The sequence below is a fragment of the Bombyx mori genome, chromosome 10 (genome assembly GCF_030269925.1).
Source record: "Bombyx mori chromosome 10, ASM3026992v2".
In the NCBI taxonomy this organism is placed as follows: domain Eukaryota; kingdom Metazoa; phylum Arthropoda; class Insecta; order Lepidoptera; family Bombycidae; genus Bombyx; species Bombyx mori.
In genome coordinates this window covers 10,498,069-10,511,606 of record NC_085116.1, presented here as the reverse complement: position 1 = coordinate 10,511,606, position 13,538 = coordinate 10,498,069, and the positions used below count along the sequence as shown (strand labels likewise).

The 13,538-nt window shown below is 37.6% G+C and overlaps 1 protein-coding gene and 1 long non-coding RNA gene across 2 annotated transcripts in view; one reads left to right on the top strand and one right to left on the bottom strand.

The window, feature by feature from the left end:
- Positions 1 to 564: 564 nt before the first annotated feature.
- On the top strand, positions 565 to 8,359 carry LOC101740993 (serine/threonine-protein kinase fused). The gene is made up of 11 exons (XM_004923160.5): positions 565 to 862; positions 1,229 to 1,488; positions 1,973 to 2,141; positions 3,076 to 3,231; positions 3,355 to 3,545; positions 3,757 to 4,607; positions 4,716 to 4,822; positions 5,495 to 5,635; positions 5,956 to 6,050; positions 6,170 to 6,303; positions 6,949 to 8,359. The coding sequence occupies exons 1-11, from the start codon at positions 752 to 754 to the stop codon at positions 7,299 to 7,301; spliced, it is 2,568 nt and encodes an 855-aa protein (XP_004923217.1). The 5' UTR covers positions 565 to 751; the 3' UTR covers positions 7,302 to 8,359.
- The window catches only part of LOC134199538 (uncharacterized), a 46,396-nt gene continuing 38,341 nt past the window's right edge, over positions 5,484 to 13,538 (bottom strand). The window contains exon 3 of the long non-coding RNA XR_009974081.1: positions 5,484 to 5,602. This is a non-coding gene — a long non-coding RNA (uncharacterized LOC134199538). The remainder of the gene's footprint in view (positions 5,603 to 13,538) is intronic.

The window sequence follows — 13,538 nt, the reverse complement described above, 5'->3', positions numbered from 1 at the left end:
TCAAAATATTTATAACTGTTATAACCATGCACCCCACGGTTTCTTTTTACAATAAATTCATTTATTCTAAATTGTATATCTGTTATGGTGTATATATGGTGCTAATATAGATCCATTAATTTTGAAACTTCCTGTTTTTATTTATTGTTTTGCATTTCTCTGCTCCAGTCTTTTAACGTACATGATATTATGTATTGTCTATTTAGTGTTTCTTCAGGTTTAAATGTGTAATAACGTTGGTTTATTAACTGTTTATTATCTGTGAAAGTGCACAAATATGGGAAAATGAAACAAAGTCGCTGGACGTAACTTCTCGGGATCCTTCAAAAAGTCCACTGAAAAAATCAGTAAATGACCACCATTTTACTGAGATTATATTTCATCGCATATAATCTCATCATATTTCATTTAATTTTATCCCAGTTGATTAATGTCTCAAATTAATCATCTTCATTTCATTTCATGTCATGTTTCACTTCATTTTATTTCATAATGTCATATTTCATAAAATAAAATAAATTTATAAAAGATTAGGCTGTATGGTATGATACTTTTGCCTTTCTATTTGGAAAAATAAAATTACTACATTACGAAGAGAACAAAATATTTTATGTTTATTTACAATACATATGTACGACGACTGGAGCAGAGAAATGCAAATCAATAAATAAAAACAGGAAGTTTCAAAATTAATGGATCTATATTAGCACCATATATACACCATAATAGATATACAACTTTACATTTTAAAATGAATAGCTACGTTATAAATTCATTCGTCGGCGAAGGCTCATTTGGACGTGTTTTTAAAGCAAAACACAAAGATACCGATGCTGTAGTAGCCTTGAAAGTGATAAGGAAGGTATTTATTAAGTTTTTATGACTTTAAATACTTGGTGCCTTCATGATTTCCTAATTTTTTTCTATAAATGTATACCATCAATACAAATAAATTACAAAAAAAACTTGCGAGTGCTTATTAAATCTTCATTTCCACTATTTCCAAAATAATATATTTAATAAGATCATTAATAAAGTGTGATAAAATAATAATTGTACACACAGAGAATGTTATTAACCAGGTTTTCTTACTAGTAAAATTTTAAATGGTCTTATTCAGTTATCATGATCCCAATGTCTTCGCTGTCATAGATATCACGGTCAAACCTCTCGTCATCCACATTAGTTAATAAACAAATATTCTTACACAATAATTCAACATTTTCAGAAAGGTCGCTCGTCTAAAGACTTAAAATGTTTGAAGCAAGAATGCGACATACAGAGGCAATTGAATCATCCAAACATAATTCGGATGATAGACAGTTTCGACACTGATACAGAATTGGTAGTTGTCACAGAATATGCTGAGAAAGAACTACATGGAATATTGGCTAAGGAGGGTTGTCTTAATGAAGAACAAGTGAAGAAGATTACTTGGGACCTTGTGTCTGCACTGTACTACTTACATTCTCATAGAGTTTTACATAGGTAACTTGTTTGTTTCATATTTTATATCAAATAATAATACTAAACACACATTATTAATATTATATCATTATTGATGTAAATAATAATTATATCTAAACATTTTTTGGACCTTGGCAGGGGGCATAGCTAGGTGAAATCAGTATAATTTATTCATTTTTTCTCTATAGCCTGGCTTATAATAGAGACATTCATCTTATATCTCAATGTGGACAGTTATATTGATTGGTTCTGGATACTGAATCTATTAAGATTTATTTAAATAAAAAGATTAATTTGTAAAAAAATTGAGAGTAGGATAGAAAGTTATTATTGTTCTTATAGTTAATATTTAATTTGATCTGAGCTTTTAACGTTGAAATTGGATATTGAAGTAATTCTCATTGCATAAAATTGAGAAAGAAAATAATCATAGAAATATCTATGATTCATTTATTATGATTTTATATTATTCCTGAACATTTATCATACAAAATAACAATTTTAGAGACCTCAAGCCACAAAATGTGCTATTGGATAGTACAGGACGTGCCAAACTCTGTGACTTTGGTCTTGCAAGAATAATGACAAATGCAACACACATTTTAACATCCATCAAAGGCACACCATTGTACATGGCCCCCGAGTTAATTGATGAGAAGCCATATGATCATCAGGTAATTATATTAAAATAGCATTATATAAACAAAGAGTTATACTGTAATTTTCTGTGGAGATGACATGTTTTTACCTATGTCTTCCGTCTGACCTAACTATTCTTAGTAAAACTATAATTAAAAAAAAAAAACTGGTCAATCTGTTGCTTTGTTTTGATGTGAAAGGGCATACAAATACACAATCTAATAACAAACACACTTTCACATTTATAATATTTGTATAGTGTGGAAGTATGGATACTTAGTATGCATGCTGTTCCATCAATGCAGCTATGCTATTATATTATATAGTAATACTTTCAATTTTCAAAATTACATTAATTATTCTTAGTAAAACATTATTTATAACAATAATTGACATATTTTAGAGTACTTTTATTTTAATTTGTCCTTAGCCTAATTAATATAAATCAATAATTTCAGAGATTTTCCTGTACGTAATTAAAAAAAAAAAAACATGAATTTATGCTAATGATAGTTTATTCAACAATATTTTTATGTATGCATATATGGTAGGGTTTATATATTAATTAATCACTTTGCTATAAACAAAAGTGATTATATCGTTAAAACTTCATTTTATACAGATATTTCTGTCACTTTTTATGCACAAATATGCATCAAAACCTCATGGAATATTGTTATTAATCCTAAAGAGTTGCAAACATTTTTGTACATTACAGGGCTCCTTGTGGAAAATTTCAGCACCTATAACAACAGGAGTTAAAAAAATTTGCTATCACAATACTGACTAAATATCAATATAATAATTATCCAAATTGTTTTTTTTTAAGTATAATAATATGGGTGAATAAGCCACTTTGTGCTATGTGGTTACCTGAGCCCATAGATATCTCAATGTGTTTGAGCACACCTATTTTGAGACATTATATTGAGATCTCAATTGTATTTTTATTTTGTGTATTTTTTTCAGGCAGACTTATGGTCACTTGGCTGTATTGTATATGAGCTAATTGCTGGGCAACCACCTTTCTGTACAATGTCTATATGGCAACTTGTCCGCATGATTAGACACAAACCTGTACAGTGGCCTAGTTTCATCAGCACTAATGCTCGGACCTTCCTACAGGTTTGTTTGCTTTTGAGCTCTCACTTCAAGCTTTTAAAACTGCACAAATAATTTAACATTTTACGTTTAATTAAGTTATACTATTTGTACCATTAGTTTAATAGTATTAAAATATTTATTTAGGGCTTATTGCATAAAGATCCTTTGAAAAGAATGAGCTGGCCAGAAATATTGGAACATCCATTTGTAGCTGGTCACATTCTTATTCTACCAGAAGACGTCCAGAGTGAATCACCATTTACCAAGCCTTTAACACACAGTCAGCAAGAAGCCAAGCAATTGCAGCGGGAAAAAATATGCATTGGGAATGCAAGGTAATAAAAATTACTTACAGATATATCAGATTTGTAATTAATATCAGAGTTAAAGTTAAAAGAACTTCAACACAGAATAATATTTAAAAAATTAATTTTAAATACATTTACAAAATTGATTTTCAAATAAAAGTAATCACAACAAAATATAGTATATTTAGAATGTATTATAGTTAAACTAATTTTGTAAAAGACTTTCCTTTGTCATTAGAACAAAAAAAATGGAAGGTGATCCACTAAGACTTGTAACCAAAGAGCATGATTTAAGGAATGTAAAAGTCATGCAAGCTTTGGAATGTTTGCCTATGTCTGATGACGACAGTGTCAGGGCCACTAGCGCATTCAGTGTTCGAGACAGCCTCAAAACTGATGATGAAGAGCAAGCATATCCCATTTCAGTAGCCAATGCAAAGCTTTTACGACATGAATATAATGTAATGAACAACAGTAATCTCCTTGTTTGTAATCTAGAAAACAATATGGCACAGCTAATGGCTTGTAATAAAAAACAGATAGAATTAAATACAAAGAAAATGGAGAAAATAGATGAAGAAAAACATATAACAGAAAAATCTGAAGAATCTAAAGCGGATGCAGTCAAATGTGTTGAGGATGAACAGGTTACTGAATTTAAACAGAAATCTAAAACAACAGATACTGCCTCACACAGCTTAGAGAATCCTAAAAGTTCAACAAAATGCAGCAGTGATATTAGTTGCAAGTCTGGATTAAGCAAAAGTGTACCACCTTCATATAAGCAGAAAATATTACAGTTCTCTAGGGATAAACTAAGGTTTGGTAGTGGCGGGAATAAACTGACAAGAAGCATTAAAAGATCATTTAGTATTCGAAGTTGGGATAAAAAAAGTGATAGTCAGAGAAGAATCAGTGAACCAACTGTGGAAATACCAAGTATTATTAGTGCTGAAGAAGAAAAACATTCAAAGGAAGAAAAGGATGAGGATGTTGAGAAGTGTGAGGTAATTGAAGATATACCGAATGATCGAGATGTTGCAGATAATGATAGAATTCTCAAAGTCGAAGAGAATAACAAACCAGTTGGTAAATATATTAAATTTAAAAGAATGCTTAAATTTGATGTGTTAAAGTAATATCCATAAATTTTAATACCAAAGTGTACATTTTTTATAATGGTACTTAAAATTTCAGAGCAGGAACCATCAAGCATTGAACTAGAAGAATGGGAGGCTTTCTTGAATTCAAATATCAGTGAAGTTATGGACGGCGATGTCGAATCTTTGACTCAGTTGAATATGGTATATTTATCAAATAATATTGTGGATTGTGTTGGATTCTTCATAGTTTTAATGATTTAATGAATTTCAATATTTTTTTCCTTTTTGTTCTTTACGATTGAAGGATTACTGGTGGCCCGGAGGCCTTTCCAGTTTTACCAGGACAGGTGGGAGAAGACAAAGGGAATTTTTAATTATATCAACCATATTATGCAATGCATATTGCCGCAATTCAGTGGCTGACAGAATGCACAACCAAAGCCGATGAAATAAGAAAATATTTGTTTCCTCTAAACATAATGCATGGTGCCGTAGACATAATTAAAAGTGCTTTTACATTATTTCTCATGTTTGGAATACTTCACAGTTTTCGTAGTCACCGACGACTATATCATATTTTATATATAAATGAAATAAAAATTAATCATAAATAAATTATTTGAAACATCGATAATATTATGATATGAACCGTAAATTTTTTTTAATTGCTTTTGGATTTACGAGCTCACGGTCCACCTGGTGTTAAGTGGCCCATGGACATCTACAACGTAAATGCCGCCACTCACCTTGCGACATGAGGTGTAAGGTCTCCGTTTTAACAGTACAACGGCTGCCTCGCCCTTCGAACTTCGCATTACTGCTTCACGGCAGAAATAGGCATAGTTTGTATTAAGTTCCGTTACCTGTTTGCAGGTGAGTATGGTGGTTGGTGTGGTGGGCAATGCAGCGCGCGGTGCGGGGGGCGGCCGGGTCTGCGGGGCTGTGGCTGCGCTACTGGCGCTGCCCGCTCTGGTGCACACCCTGCCGAGACACACGCTACTCAATATACAAGATGTTAGTATTTTTTGTATTCTATAATAAATAAATATGAAAATGCTAGGAATTAAACAAAAATAACAATTTTGTTTTTCCTTTGATGTGTCCCCCTTTTGTTTGTTTTATGTTTATTTCATTCAAAAGTTTAGGTCTTTTATTTATCGATTGAGGCACTACGAAGTCTGCCGGGTCAGCTAGTACCAAATAAAACTCACCTTTAATTACAAAGATAAATGTAGAGTACCTACTACGCGAAATGTCTCTTAAATTAAATAGCCTTACACTCCACGATATAATAAATGAAATCGTTTTTCAAATGAGCGACTTTCATTCACCAGGTATATTTGGAGGCGAAAGTGCCTTATAATTTCGTAGCAGCTATAAACACATTAATGGAGAACAGTGAGGACAATGACGACGGAGCAGAGGATAGGTAAATATTACCATTTTGAACTTGTAAAAGGTTTGCTTAAAATCTGCTTAAACTAGATTTGCCATTCCTAACAAGTACCGCAATTTTCGCATTTAAAATTGTATTTTTTTTATTCGCAGATTACAAGGTGTTAGTCGTATGGTTGAAGTGTGTGCGTGGCTGTGCGTTCGTTCCTGCAGAGGAGTGAGACAGTTTGCCACTGCCCTAAGTGCCTACAACGCGTATCCGGTGTTCACTAAACTGCTTAAGCTTGGTAAGAGCGCCATTCTAATAACATTAATAATAATATTTTTATTGACCGCGACTTGGATGTTAGTACAAATTGAGAACTACGTTAGAATATTTAGAGCTATAATTGCACTGCAGCGATTCACGTAGCTGCAGTCCAGACGGCAATCGTGTTTAGGATGCGATGAAAACCACCCCGCCCATTGTACAATTATACCTGCTTGTTGACTGTTTTTCAATGTTAAATATGTTTTGATGTGCAATAAAGTACACTTTTCTCTCTCTCTCTCTCTTTATCTCACACACGCGCGCGCGCAGGCACGCACGCACTTACTCACTCACTCACTCACTCACTCACTCACTCACTCACTCACTCACTCACTCACTCACGCACACACGCACTGGATTGGACAACAATTATTCCAATGTTTTCATCTGAAACCCAAATTTTAAAGCCTAAAAATTTTTTAATATTAATTCCAAAACTAAATTCCCATACTGGAAAAGGAATAGAGAACCCTCTCTCAATAATCACTAAATCACCGCCCATCAAACGATTTTTTTATCTAAATCTTACATTTTATTTTATGAATATAAGTTAAAGTGAGAGTTTAAAAATACGTTCTCATTAAAATAAGTAAAGCGTATAATTCTTAATATTTCGTTACAGACACGAGAAATCCCAGGATAGTCCTGAACATAGTCGGTCTCCTGATCACCATACTGCAGGACCTACCGGAACTAGCTGACGTTGTCGAAAGAATACTATTCGAGGACAAGAGTTTTAATTTCATAAATCTACTCGAACAGCCAAACGACGCACTGAGAATGAGAGTTTGTATACTGATAAGTCTACTTTGCACCTTCTCGTGTACCGCTTTCTCTGCAGCAATGGAAACGAAATGGAGTAAGAAGGAGAGCGATAGTTTGGAAGCGCTCCACGGTCATTGTAACGTTACTCTGAACAGGGCCGCAAGACTGGCCACTAAGGAGCTCAGTAATATGCCTTTTTATTCTAATTAATCGAGGAAAGATTGAAATTTTATTGGAAAATTTCATGGTAAATTACGTAAAACGAAACGTATTTCGAACACAATATTAATATATTATGCTATTGGATGGAACGATGTAGGAATAATTTGAGATAATCGACTTATCTTTGTTTGCTACATAGACGAGAGATCCTATCTAGTATTTAGCTGATACCAGTGGCTATATTATTGTTGGATTGTTTACTCTTTGGAGGGCGAAATAGACTATTTATACAATATATTTAAGATATACAATATACTTCGGTATCACTTGGCGACGATAAATTTGTGATTTCTTAGAGGTCCGGTAACAACATATCATCAGGTGCGCTGTCTACTCTTTCATCCATCCATAAATAGAAAAGTTAAAACTGTGCTTATTATAGCTAAAAAAGATCAAATAAGCAGATTATTAAACTGTAAACTTGTAAATAGAAATAAATAAACGTATGAAATAAATTTTCAATAAGCCCATATATATTGACAAGTACTTATCGGATTAAAAGACGTAATATATTTTTTTTATTAAAAATCTTAATACTCACTGCCATTTTAAATAAAGACTGATGTTTAATTCCATTTACATTTTGTGAGCAATAAGGAATTGCAAATATTTACATTCTTAATGTTTCTGATTATATATTTAATCATTCATGATTATGATTAACTCCAAATATTTTCCTTTTTCTATAACCCGTCTAAAAAAAATAGCCTGAACGCGATTCGACTTCGTGATGTCATATAGACCCAAAATACACGACAAAATAACAGAAGATCATACACATCGATTTTATCATAAATTGTCTTGATGATTTGAAATCTGACATAGTCGTCGCATTCAGGCCACGATTCCAAAGAAATATTCCGCTGTAATCCGTTGTAATCAATTCTACTAAAATAAGATTAAAATGATAAACGAAAATAAAATTTATAAATGAACAGATTTTTTACACCCTGTATATTTATTACTAAAATGAAATCGCATCTAATTGTAATCAGAAAATATAAGTAAAGATATCAACTATAATACATCGAATATTAAATTTAAAACTTGTTTTTTTTTTCAACCCAAATTATTATTTTTTTGTAGAAAGACAGCTGATCTCACGGCACATCTTCAGATATGAAGTCGATATATTCATTGTACTATATTATAATAAGGACTGTCCTGCACGTTCAAACAGCAACGTAATGAATGGTTCATAGCAGAAATGGTACGAATATTCTCTCCTAACCATACAAGTTTACAATGTACAGCACAGGACAATGTGCATCAGAAAAAAATTTTTTTTGATTGCTTAGTTGGGTGGACGAGCTCAGAGCCCACCTGGTGTTAAGTGGTTACTGGAGCCCATATACAACTACAACGAAAATGCGCCACCCACCTTGAGATATAAGTTCTAAGGTCTCAGTATAGTTACAACGGCCGCTCCACCCTTCAAACCGAAACGCATTACTGCTTCACGGCAGAAATAGGCAGGGCGTTCCCAGGACTCCCAAGAGGTACTACCACCAGTAAAAAAATCACTGACTTGCTTTCTACCTATTGCTTAAAAAACGATACGCTCTTAATGGGATTTTGAAATTAGCGATTCTGGAATTAGATTTTGCAAGTTGAGATAGTTGTATACTTCCAAATGATTTCTATAGCAACAACGAGAACCCTAAATAATTCAGCGCCTGTCTTTATGTTGCAGCAATGTTACTCGGAGATAAATTATCTTCTATATATTATTATATAAAAATTAATTGCTGTTCGTTAATCTCGCTAAAACTCGACAACGGCTGGACTGATTTGGCTAATTTTGGTCTTGAATTATTTGTGGAAGTCCAGAGAAGGTTTAAAAGGTAGATAAATATGAAAATGCTGGGAATTAAATAAAAATAACAATTTTGTTTTTCCTTTGATGTGTCACCCGTCGGACGGATTTTGTTTGTTTTAAGTCAATTTTATACAATAGTTTAGGTCTTTTATTTATCGATTAAGGCACTACGAAGTCTGCCGGGTCAACTAGTAATCAATAGATATAATGAAACTGGAACTAGGTGTGTTTGTACACTGAAGAAAATAATGAAAACAGAAGGAGGGTAACTAATGAAGAGTAATATCACATATATACCAGCGATTTTTGTAATAATTTTCTGTTTGTTTGTTGGTTTTTGTACGTGCCCTTCTCTAGAACTATTAAACGGATTTTTATGTACTTTTCACAGAGAGATATGTTTTAATTTGGAGTAGAATATCGCCTTGATTTAATCAAAATTCGATGTTGCTACAAAAGTGAGATACATTTAAAGATTTTTAGAATCTAATCTTACAACAGCTTTTTATTGCCTTAATAAATAGGTAGAATGTACTGGTGTTTGATCACCATTGACGATGGACATCAGTGTGCTTAGTGCGTGTTTCTTAACGTTCTCGATAGCGTAAAAGTTAACCCAATTTTGTATGCAGTTGGAACAGCGCCCCTAACGGCAAAGGAAGGCAAACGATCCCATTCCATACAAATATGAGCTAACTTTTACGCTATCGAGAACGTTATAAAATCGCACTAATCGTACAGAATGACAGAGGTACTAACTGGTACTACTAAGTTTTGACTTACCGTTTTTAGATATTTCGTATCAAATAATATTATTTTGTTCGAATGTAACTTTATCTACGACGTTTTCGTGGTCAAGCAGCAGTGAAACATTTTTAATGAAATTTGGAAACATGTATTCAGAGTAATAGTTTGAATAATGGGGAAAAAGCAACTCTTTATCTCGAGTAAGTGCATCGTTCTTCATTTTTTCTGAATTACAAATTCGACGCGGGAGAAACCACGGGACGCGTCTAGTATTTTATAAAATCTTAATATAGCTTATTATGGCTATATGGAATACATTTATTGATACCAAGTTAACTGTCAATGATAGTAATCCCTTTTTAATCAATTTAAAAAGAAGGAATATGTTTTTATTTAGTTTTATTATGTTTATAAAACGAAATTACTGCTGGATGTATTTATTGAGTTTGCTTTTTTTTATTGCTTAGATGGGTGGACGAGCTGACGGCCCACCTGATGTTAAGTGGTTATCGGAGCCCATAGACATGTACAACGTAAATGCCGCCGCCCACCTTGAGATATGAGTTCTAAGGTCTCAGTATAGTTACAACGGCTGTCCCACCCTTCAACCGAAGCGCATTACTGCTTTACGGCAGAAATAGGCAGGGTGGTGGTACCTACCCGTGCGGAATCACAAGAGGTCCTACCACCAGTTATTACGCAAATTATAATTTTGCGGGTTTGATTTTTATTACACGATGTTATTCTTTCACCGTGGAAGTCAATCGTTTGTTAAGTACGTATTTTGAGTTAGAAAAAATTAGTACCCGCCAGCGGGATTCGAACACCGGTGCATCGCAAGATACGAATGCACCGAACGTCTTATCCTTTAAGCCACGACGGCTTTTGTACATGCTGTTTTATAGATGCCTCAGTGTGGTCCCAAGTAACAATTTTCTAAAACGGTAAGAGGTAAACTTTGATAATTTTGAAATGCGTATAAAAAGGAACTCGGAGCATTTTTGTCTAAATGTACTAAATTTTCACATCCGTGCCCACTGGCTCTCTATTACTTTGTACGTACACGAAAATGTCTGGCGCCGGCGGCATAGCACTCGAGTTGTATGAACGTAAATCAACTCATCGAAATAACAAGGGATATTTCCTGATAAGAATTGGAAACGTCAATGGTATCTATCTGTTTCGACTGTGATGCACCGCATGAAGATGAACTTATGTTTATTTGTTTAGATCAGCCTTTCTCAAAGTGGGCGATAACGCCCCCTTGTGGGCGCTGCGGGCCTAAAGGGGGGCGGTATGAAACCCAAAAAAAAATGAGAGCGTTGGGTAGAGGCTTGGGAGGCGATTTGTAATTTCAACTAGGACTCTTAGACACCGAGTGAGCTCTCGCTATAGTGGTTATTAAGTAGGTGAAAAAAAGGGGGCGCTAAAAAATAACTTATCTCAACGTGGGCAGAAGACAAAATAAGTTTGAGAATCCCTGGTTTAGATCATGATCGGTCTTTAAAGTAAATTACATAAGGCGGGTTATCGGCCAGCCTCGAGTCGGTCACAGCGTGCATTCACCGAACATGCGTTTGAATTTGTTAATACGCATTCATAACAACAAACCAATAAAACTAATCATAAATATCAACAGTAAAATGAATTGTTCAACATTTAACATGGATTTCACTTGTTTTTCTGTGAAAACAAATGCTGCCGATCAGATAAACTTTTATCAAGAGCAAATATTATACATAGTATTTTCCTCAATTTAATTTTTACGGAGCCGCCTGTGAACACGATATCTAAAAATATGATTTCCAATGACAATAAAAACGGGATTATGCCGAAAAAGTTGAAGTCGTCGTGGCCTAAAGGATAAGACGTCCGGTGCATTCGTATCTTGCGATCGCGTCCGCCACTTCTCCGATCGTGCCTGCTCCGAGGGGGGCGTGTTGTTGGCTGTGTCGATTGATATCGCCAACGCCTTCAACACGATTGTTGAATCGCTTCGGTTTCACCGCGTCCCCACTAGTCTCCGCACCCTGATAGAGGACTACCTCTCAGGGCGGAATGTGGTCTTCCCCGACGGAAAGCGGTGTCTTGCGGGGTCTCACAGGGGTCGGTACTGGGACCACTCCTGTGGGACATCGGTTTCGACTGGGTCCTGCGCAGTGCTAGCCTGCGTGGCGTCGACGTAGTGTGCTATGCCGACGACACGCTGGTGACGGCCCGCGGAAATGACTACAGAGCTGCAGCGATCCTTACGACGGCGGCGGTCTCCACGGTCGTTAGTTGCATTCGAAGATTGGGTCTTGAGGTGGCCCTCCGCAAGCTCGAGGCCGTGTACTTTCACCCAGTCCGGAGGCGACCCCCTCCGGGAGCAACTCTCATAGTCGGCGGAGTATCGATCGCTGTCCAGCTGAAGCTCAAATATTTGGGCCTTGTGCTGGACAGCCGATGGCGCTTCGACAACCACCTCGGTGAGTTGGTCCCGAAGCTACTGGGAATGGCGGGTGCACTAGCCCGTCTTCTCCCCAATGTCGGTGGTTGCCGCGCCGGTGTCCGGCGTCTGTACCGGGGGGTCGTGCGCAGTATGGCCTTGTACGGCGCTCTCATGTGGTCGCCCGCACTCTCCGCGCGTAATGCGGCTTTGCTGCTACAAGCTCAGCGGGCGCTCGCGATGAGGGTCATCAGGGGGATCGTACGGTCTCCCGGGAGGTCGCCTGCGCCCTCGCCGGTTCCCTTCCTTGGGATCTCGAGGCCAAGGTAGTGGCTACGGTATACCGGCACAGGACACAGTCCCTGAGTCGGGGACGGACGCCCGGCCTGTCGGCTGTCGGTCGGTGGAGGCGTGCTGCACGTCATCTGGCCTACGCCAAGTGGAGGGAGCGGTTGCTGGAGGAGCTTGGCCAAACTTTAGTCACTCGTCAGCGCACCCTCGGGGCCCTGGTGCCTGTGCTGGAGGGATGGTCAGGTCGGCGACACGGCGTGCTCTCCTTCCTGACGCGGGTCCTCTCGGGGCATGGCTGCTTCGGGAGGTACCCGTGGAAGGTCTGCAGGAGAGAGCCACATCCAGGTTGCCACCAGTGTGGGCATCCGGACGATGACGCTCAGCACGCACTCGAAGCGTGCCCACGTTGGGAGCACTCGCGGCGGGACCTCATCGCGGTGCTCGGGAGAGACCTCTCCTTGCGGGCTGTCATCGCCCGCATACTAGAGGACCAGAATTCGTGGGAGGTCATGACCAGGTTTTGCGACCTGGTCATGGCATTCCATGAGGCTGAGGAGCGCGAAACGGAATGGGATTCCTCTTCGGCTCCTCAGCGAAGAAGGCGGAGTGGGCGGTACGGGCGCGAAGCTCCCGTTCATCTCCCGTAGGGGCTGTCGGGTGCCGGGTGCGGGGGCACCCGGTACTCGGCTGTCGGTCCAGTGGTGAGGCGGCGCAAGGTGGCTCCTGTGCACCGCTCACGGTGTGTCTCCCAAGACGAAGTCCTGCGGGATCTTCCCGGGGATGGAATCCCGTTCTATTAACAGGACGGGTAGGTACCGGAGAAGGCGAGCCTTCGGCGCACACTGCGCGGTACCGTGGGTTTCGTGGAGTCGGAGTGGTGGGGCTCGATGGGGTTTAGTCGGTAGTTGGTTTTGCAGGGTAGCTCTTGCGTGGCTGACGC